Here is an 8,831-nt window from a genome sequence, read left to right as displayed (position 1 = left end):
CGCCCATTTAGACACTTGTGTCATAAAAATGTCTATTCTACTCACTGTATTCCATTTCTATGGCAGGTAGCTCAATGCAGATTCCGTGGTTTCTCGTCGTTTACCAGATTTGACCACGCCTTTTATTTACATCTCATGCCGCTGTGTGAATGAACACCATGGAGAGAAGGACCACTGAAAAACCCCTTTGCAATGAGAGTGGCAAACGCCATTAATGGATGAGTAACCCATTAAATACATTATTAATCATATGAATCGGTGTTATTACGGTGACAATGGCAGCTGTGAGTCTTACGGATCCGCTTTGCAAACCGTCTTCTTACAGTCCACAGTTCAAAGGTAATGTCTTCATCTTTAATCTCTTCAATAATAGTTGTATTTCTATGCAATCATCATCTGACTGAATATGAATACGTTTTATTTCTCGATTATTTAATATTTGCAGTCGAGCTGTGTGTGAGGAAACCCTTAATGCCCATCCACCTGAGCTGTGAGCAGGTGGCACTGGAGATGCTGTGTCTCTGCAACCAATTGGACCTATTGATCAGAGCTCAGGTCCATCAGGTTAGACACGCACTGATGCTGAGATCTTTAAGCAAAGAAAGAAAAAATATACTTCTGTGTTGTCTCATTCAAGTATCTAATCTGAGTTAGCATTTTCAGGACCAGCTTAAAGAGGACACAAGTCCTGAAGAGTCTGAGGGTTTTCAAAAACAAGGTAAGCTTAGGACTAATTGTACTGGAAATCATAATTGGTAATTGTTATTAAATATAAGCACAAACTCTGAATGTGGTTATGTTTATAGGAGCTGAGATAATATATCAGATGAACCAGTGCCTTGAACATCTCAGTGACCCAGTGCTTCAGCTTGAGGTAACTAATCACCAAATTAACCATTTCTCCTTAAAGGAACACTCCACTTTTTTGGAAATAGACTTATTCTCCAACTCTCCCCTGAGTTAATAAGTTGAGTTTTACCATTTTGAAATCCATTCAGCCGTTCTCTTGTTCTGGCGATATCACTTTTAGCATAGCTTAGCATAGATCATTGAATCCTATTAGACCAATAGCATCATGTTCAAAAATGATTTGGAACTACACTCCCATTCCGGCGTAATAGTCAAGGAAGTTTGCTGCAAATATGGACGCAGCAGCGTGATATTATGGAATGGGAGTGTAGTTCCTAATCTTATCAGCCTAGAAAATCGCATCTTTACATTTTCCGCCGGTCTAAGTACACGATATAACTGCAGAAGAGTCAAGTTTTAAAAAGGACAAATATCGAAACTCATTGGTCATTTTTAAACATGATGCTATTGGTCTAATAGGATTTAATGATCTATGCTAAGCTATGCTAAAAGTGATATCGCCAGAACACGAGAATGGCTGAATGGATTTAAAAATGGTACAAATCAACTTATTAACCCTCTAATGGCATGAATTATTATTTTAGGATGAAAAAAAATATTTGACCCTATTTTTTGGGAGCTTGGGAGTCCCTGATAATACATAAATCATAAAATGTGCGCCCCCCAACCCCCCCCACCAGATTTTGGTTTGTTGCCTCAGGGCAACAATATGCCATTAGGGTACTAAAACACCAAGGTTTTCTGAATTATATAATTAATGAAATGAGGAATAAACAAGAATGAAAAACATTAGAAAAAAGTTTTATTTTAACAACAACAATGTCAACAAGTTTTATTTAAACAAACACCATCCATAAATGGTGATATATGTAGACAACTGTACCCATGAACTGCTCCTCCCTGCTGAAAAAAACAGCATATGCTGGTTAGGTAGGTTTTGGTGCTGGGATGCTGGTTTTAGCTGGTTTATGCTGGTCCTTTGCTGGTTTATGCTGGTCCTTTGCTGGTTTATGCTGGTCCCTTGCTGGTTTATGCTGGCCATTTGCTGGTTTATGCTGGTCCCTTGCTGGTTTATGTTGGCCATTTGCTGGTTTATGCTGGTCCTTTAGCTGGTTTATGCTGGCCCTTTGCTGGTTTATGCTGGTCCCTTGCTGGTTTATGCTGGTCCTTTAGCTGGTTTATGCTGGTCCTTTGCTGGTTTATGTTGGCCTTTTGCTGGTTTATGCTGGTCCTTTGCTGGTTTATGCTGGTCCCTGACCAGCAACATGACCAGCATAAACCAGCAAAGGACCAGCATAAACCAGCTAAGGACCAGCATAAACCAGCAAAGGACCAGCATAAACCAGCAAAGGGCCAGCATAAACCAGTATAAAGCTCACTGTCCTAACTGTCGGAAAGAATGAGCCTAACTGCTCGATCTTGGTCTTTACATCCATAAAATGTTTGTACATCCATTTCCTGTGAGTAATATTATACAGTAGTGCAAAATAAATAAATTTGGTGATAACTATGCATCCCTGCACATTTTGATCCATAAGCATGTTATTGTTTAAACAAAAGTGGTCTAACTGCATACTGTTGCCCTGAGGCAACAAAAGAAAAACTACAATTTTAGTATATAAATAAAGACAAAAAATGTTTTTACTCAATCAAATATGATTTTTCACATATTCATGCACATCACAGATATTTTTAAAACAAACATATTTAAATTTAAACATGTTAAGAGGTGAAGTTTATCTTCCCTTCTGCTAGCAGTGTGCTCAAGCCACCTATGGTCACAAAAAGGACTGTTCTACCCCAGGAAGAAAGGTCAAACCCACACCCACCTCAAATTTCATTGGTCACAAACTTGTCATCAGACTTTTAATGTGATATTTTATTTAAAAAATTTAAAGGGGTGTTGTGAGTGCCAAAAAAAGTGGTTTGTTGCCTTAGGGCAACACTATGCCATAGAGGGTTAACTCAGGGGGGGAGTTGGAGAATGAGCCTATTTCCAAAAAAAGTGAAGTGTACCTTTAAACCAGTTGGAATTTTTGGATGATGCCATTTTTTTCCATTTCTTTAGGAGTATTTGGATGTTGTAGGATTATCCAGTTTATTTCCTCGTGTGGAAGTTTATATGATACATGGCAGCCCTATTGACATGTTGGAAAGACCAGCTTCAGACGGTGAGACCACAGAATTAATGGGGAGACTGGTAATTAGCTTGGAATAGGGTATGGTAACATTCACTGCACATGTTGAAACACTACCTGGTTAACAATAAATTATAATAAGTTCATTTGTATAACACCTTTTTTCACGAAATGCAACTCAAAGTGCTATGCGATAAGTGCCAAGCATGCCACATGAAAACAAGTAAAAATACCGAAATATAACAAATTTACACTACCAGTCAAAAGTTTTTGAAAGGTATAAGATCTTCACGTTTTTCTTTTTAAGAAATCTCTTCTGCTCACCAAGCTTGCATTTATTTTATTCAAAGTACAGCAATACAACTTTTATTTAGCAAGGATGGTTTAAATTGATCAAAAGTGATAATAAAGACATTTATGTTACAAAATATTTCTATTTCAGATAAATGCTGTTCTTCTGAACTTTCTATTCATCAAAGAAGCCTAAAAAAATTCTACTAATTTCAACATAATAATAATAATAATAATAATAATAATAATAATAATACATGTGCAGCAAATCAGAATATTAAAATGATTTCTGAAGGATCATGTGACTGGAGTAATAATGCTAAAAATAAAGTATACATTTATAAATTACATTTTAAATGTATTCAAATAGAAAACTGTTATTTTAAATAATAAAAACACTGTTTTGCTGTACTTTTGGATCAAATAAGTGAGCAGAAGAGACTTCTTTAAAAACAATAAAAATCTTACAGTTCAAAAGCTTTTGACTGGTAGTGTAAATCCACTTTATGGTTATACAAATAAAATTAGTATACATAAAATACATACAAAAAACAAATTTAAAACCAAGAAATAATAAAAGACAACACAGAACGCTTCAGAAAAGTAATTTGCTAGTTAAACGTTAAAGTAAAAATATGTGGCTGGCTTCCTTAATACATTTATGCTACATTTACATTAAAAAGTGATTGTATGTACACTACATTTAAAAGTGCTAGAATCCAACATATTTTAAACACAAGTTTTTTTTTTTTTTTTTACACCTATACAAGTGTGTTTTTTAATGAAGCATATCTAAAAAATCATTTTCATTGGGAAATGTTCATTCCAGCTTATTTTCCTCATATTGGGAGGCTTAACCAGCTGCTGGTTCTCAGTCAGCAGTTAGATGAAGATGTGAAGCATCTGGGCAGTCATAAGTACATCGCACATCAGCTGTCAGCAATTTATGTAAGTTTGTTTGACTTAATTTCATCAACATATTTTCCATAAAAAGTTTAATTCTGTATATCGTTCAAATTTGTTTATTTCTGTTACAGCGAGTCCTTTACTCTCTCAAAGATATTTTGCCATTATCCATCATACGAAAGGATATTGAGGCTAATTTCAAGCAGCTGAAGATGTCTCTTTCGACAGAGGAAGGGTCAAAGCTGGATCCTCAGTTGCCAGCACATTACATGAGCTGGTAAGAGAGGTTTCAGTTCTATTTGTTAAAGTCAGCCAAAAGTAATCCAGCATAATTAATGAACATACTTTTCACAGGGTGTCAGAGTTAACACAAAACATAACATCAGTGGTACTGTCACTATCAGAAGAGCTCACCGAAGACCTCAATCCAGTCATGGAGTTTGTCTCTAACCTCTCCTAACAGCTGGATCTACAGTGCCTGAAGTGGATTGTGGGAAATTGTCACGGAATGAAGTGAATCCTTTGAAAAATGTTTTTGCGTGTATCTTTTTATTTATTCATTTGTATACACGCCACAGATCAGACTGCGATAATGTGATCCAGATTTATTTCAGACCTTGAAAAATGAAAAGAAAATGTTTACATTCTGAGTACTACCACTTATGAGTTTATCTGAACCATTTTAGATATTTTTTAGCACTGTTGGCTCGTGAGTTTTCATCCATGAAGATGATTGTTTCTTAAAGAAGAAAAAAACCCTGTGCAATAATGTATTTTATAATGCATCTGTATACTTGAAGTGACTGTTGCACATGTTCTATCCATTCTGTACATGATGGTGCTAGCATTGTTCATCCTTCTAATGTAGTCACTCAGTCATTGTCACAGAATAAACTCAAACACAGTGATCAGAAGCGAATACCTTCTAATTTGTGGATTTATTACTTATTAGAATTTATTTAATATACTTAGTGATTATATGGGCCATACAGAGTTGGTCTTAACTGCTGTCCCACAACCAAAAAACATTTAAAAAGCATTTATGATCAGGAAATATTTATGTCACTCTTTCTCATAGCTACATGGTGAGTCGATAGGCCCCATAATTTTGATGTAAATGTGTTCAAAAATATGACAAATCTGTATAACTTTAAGGAATGTCAAATTGGTTTCGTTAGTGATATCTTTGTTTTTTGGGTGTTATGCCATAAATTTATCATTACCGAAACAGTCACGTCCAAAACATGTCGTCATTGTTACGATAGTGACAAATGGAAACACACAATCCTCATATTTGGGGGAAATAAACTAAATTTTAGTACAGTTATGCTAATTTTTTTGTATTTTAGTATGCTTTATTAGTGTTTTAGTATGCAAGATACAATTTCTGTAATGTGATGTGGTCGCTACCAAAGCATTACTGTCACTACCAAAAATTTGCAGTCACTACTGAAACAAAAAATACAAAAATAAAGCATACTGAATTATCATCTAAGATGTTATGATAGTCTGGTTCAATGTATAAACTAACGAATCCTTAACTTTGAAATCAGTATGATCAACTTTTTGCCTTTTACAAAGAAAATTGGATTCAAAATACAACAAATCTTATAAATCACACCTGAAATGGTTACAAATGTAGTTGTTATTGATCTACCTCTAAAAACTTTTTAATAAAATAGGAAAAATATATATTTACAAGGTAGATGTAAGATAAATCTTAATAGGTCAATATAATTATTCTAATTAAATTATATATTACTGTGTTTAGGTAGTGACAAAACTCTCTGAAAATACAATTATATTACTTAAAATATTTTTAATACGTTTAAAATACTGTACAGCCTATATAAACTACTTTAGGCAGTATTTATGAAAAATGCAGTATAATTTAAACGTATTATTTGTAAACTGATTTGCTCAAATTATGTAATATACCTCTCATGGGCTTACGTCAGACGTACAGCGCGCTCTCGTTGACGTGCACGCGGCTATGTTGAACTGGGAGTAGCCAAATCTATACGTGCAGTTTACATTAAACCTCCAATCAAGTTGACGGCTGTCGCTGGTAAGATTCAATAAGCTGTGTTCGCGTTTTTGCATTATCTTGAGCTATATGTATACCAGTAGGTCTATAATAAAGCCGAGAGGTCAGCACACACTATATTTCGATTGTCATTTTTGTGCTTTTTATCTTAAATAATAAATTCAGTGGCATGCGTGCCTTGTTGTTAACCTGACAGTTTTGTTAACGTTTCGAGCCATCAAACGCAGATGAATGAAACTGCAGGTTCTCATAAGAGGCTTTTGTTTCAATATGGCACAGTAACACAGAAATGGAAGAATTCTGATTGACACTTAAACTGGCCAATCAGGTTTTTAGTTTTGGTTTGTTGACGTGCGTCTCAGCCAATGGCATCCAAGATTAGGTAACGTGTCACCTTATGTTTTCGTGTGTGCTTCACGAGTTTATTTTCATGTCTGCTTGTAAACTGTACCTTAAAACTGTACATTCAGAAACGTAATTTATTGAGTTAAAGTGGAAACGTTTTTGATTTAAATATTTAAACAAACATTTTACTAGTTTGCGTTTAGTAAATGATTTTGTGCAGATTGTTGTAAAAATCACGGAAAACCACTTCAACAGGAGCTCTTAAATGTTTTAATTTATTGATATAGTTTCTGTGAATATAAAATATATGAAAACAAACAGCTTTGCCAATATTACAGCAGTACCTAAGGAGATATTGCTTTGAAATATTGTCTTATATTGATAATAGGTGTGAAAACACAATATATCCTGGATAGTAAGTAACAAAATACCAAAGCCAGTATTATAGACCTTGTTTGTACGGTGTGGAATGAATTCCTTAAATAAAATGCAAAGATGTTTGATCTTTTTTTTAGATGCATAGGGTTGCATTTTATTTTAAACTGCATATAGCAACATATTTGTACTTATGTTTGATATTTGGTGTCTAACAAATATTACCAGTATTATTTTCAATGATATAAGAACATTGAAGCACTTACATTATACGCAATTGAATTTTTATCATTAACCTTTCTAAATTGTTTTTCTTTTGTTGCATTTCAGAAAAGCATCAGTTTCTAGTCCAACTATGACCTGAGATGAGATGATAGCAGAGCCAACTTTACTGTCCAGATCGGTGCAAAAGTAAGACATTTGAAAACCTACCTCTGCATTTTCATCATAAAACACACTAGACTTTATGCAGCTTTATTTTGAAATATCCCAATTTAATTCAATTTTACTACTCAAGGTGTATTTAAACAACTGCCTGTGCATCTTGTTTTCAGAGAGAACTCAGTAGTTGACGTCTCTTCCTGTGCATCGGTGCATCACGGCTCAAGTGAGAGAAATGAAAACATACAGAAGACTGTGGTAAGAGGTGCCACTCCCCCCTCTCAAAAACCAAAACCACAATGCCTTAAAAAAAAAAGAAAAACCCTTACAATATGTTACGTCTCATAGACTTTCATTACAGTACAACAGACTTCTTTTGAGATTTGCTAAGTATGTTGTGTTGTGTGCAGAGAGGAAAGAGGAAAGCCCGGGAATGCTCTGAGAATGCCAAACGAAAGCATTCGAAGAGCAGCAATGGCAGCCTGGGCAGAGCAGAGAACGAACAGCTCAAAAATGGAGATGTGGAAGCCGTCACACTGTTTGAGGTGGTCAGCATGGGCAGGGGTGCCATGCAGGTACGTCCAGCATTATCAGATACAGCTAAGGGGGAAAAGTTTACATACACCATGCAGAATATTCAAAATGTTAATTATTTTACCAAAATGCATATTATTTTTTATTTAGTACTGACCTGATTAAGATATTTCACATTTACAGATGTTTACATATAGTCCACAAAAGAAAATAATAATTGAATTTATGAAAAAAAAAAACATTCAAAAGTTGATTGTCTTGATTCAGTGAGCATTTGAACCTTCTATAATAGTTATATAGAGGACCTCAGTTGTCCTCAGTGTAAAAAAAAGAATCTCAAAATTGTACAGTCATTATTGGAAAGTGTTCAAATACACAAAAATGCTGAAATACCAAAGAATTTGTGAGACCTGAAGGTTTTTCCTGAAGAACAGCGAGCAATTTAACTGTTCAGGACAAACAAGGGACTCATGAACAACTATTTACCTGTGGTCACAAAGGTCTTTCTAGGTCATATAGATTTAAACAAATCTTTACTATATGGATGTCTGGTTTGTTTTGTGAAAGGCTGTGGTGGATGACTGGATTGACGCATATACTGGCGACAGAGACACAGCATTGCTCGATCTCATCAGCTTCTTTATCCAGTGTTCAGGATGCAAAGGCAAGTTTCACAATGTCTGTGCTCTCTTTCATAATAGAATATCATTTCACAACTGTATTGACTAAGACAAGTTGTTAATTTTCAGTGGTTTGTTTTTGTTTTGTGGCTTGTGTCTAACATATATTGTAATTCAGGTTGTGAATGCTGTTTGTGCTTTTGTAGGGATGGTTACAGCAGAGATGTTTCAGAGCAAAAAGGGTACTGATGTCATGAGCAAAATGGTGGAGGATCTGGATGAGGTTATGGATTCCCGTGCTCATTATTGATTGGGTTCACATGT

General features: G+C 34.9%; 2 protein-coding genes across 3 annotated transcripts in view; both read left to right on the top strand.

Annotated features, from left to right (window-relative positions):
* The first annotated feature begins 67 nt into the window (after positions 1-67).
* LOC141341210 (uncharacterized) lies at positions 68-5,114 on the top strand. The gene is made up of 8 exons (XM_073846358.1): positions 68-339; positions 446-564; positions 664-718; positions 807-874; positions 2,939-3,041; positions 4,129-4,247; positions 4,337-4,482; positions 4,560-5,114. Exons 1-8 carry the CDS (start codon positions 276-278, stop codon positions 4,663-4,665), a joined length of 780 nt encoding a protein of 259 aa, XP_073702459.1. The 5' UTR covers positions 68-275; the 3' UTR covers positions 4,666-5,114.
* Positions 5,115-6,171: 1,057 nt separating this feature from the next.
* Positions 6,172-8,831, top strand: part of LOC141340390 (cohesin subunit SA-2) — a 29,677-nt gene continuing 27,017 nt past the window's right edge. For both annotated transcript variants that reach the window (XM_073845341.1, XM_073845340.1), the window contains exons 1-6: positions 6,172-6,273; positions 7,303-7,383; positions 7,527-7,611; positions 7,764-7,928; positions 8,455-8,551; positions 8,714-8,790. In XM_073845341.1, the coding sequence (XP_073701442.1) occupies positions 7,343-7,383; positions 7,527-7,611; positions 7,764-7,928; positions 8,455-8,551; positions 8,714-8,790 (465 nt within the window). In that variant the 5' untranslated portion in view covers positions 6,172-6,273; positions 7,303-7,342. The remainder of the gene's footprint in view (positions 6,274-7,302; positions 7,384-7,526; positions 7,612-7,763; positions 7,929-8,454; positions 8,552-8,713; positions 8,791-8,831) is intronic.

The sequence above is a fragment of the Garra rufa genome, chromosome 8 (assembly GCF_049309525.1).
Source record: "Garra rufa chromosome 8, GarRuf1.0, whole genome shotgun sequence".
In the NCBI taxonomy this organism is placed as follows: Eukaryota; Metazoa; Chordata; class Actinopteri; order Cypriniformes; family Cyprinidae; genus Garra; species Garra rufa.
This window is presented reverse-complemented; position numbering and strand designations above follow the sequence as displayed.

What these genes read in the sequence shown, in the direction of transcription:
- LOC141341210 (XM_073846358.1), top strand. Translation starts at nt 276, where the DNA reads ATGGCAGCTGTGAGTCTTACGGATCCGCTTTGCAAACCGTCTTCTTAC. An exon ending in TTACAGTCCACAGTTCAAAG is followed by an intron (nt 340 to 445) that starts GTAATGTCTTCA and finishes TAATATTTGCAG; the next exon opens with TCGAGCTGTGTGTGAGGAAA. An exon ending in TCAGAGCTCAGGTCCATCAG is followed by an intron (nt 565 to 663) that starts GTTAGACACGCA and finishes TAGCATTTTCAG; the next exon opens with GACCAGCTTAAAGAGGACAC.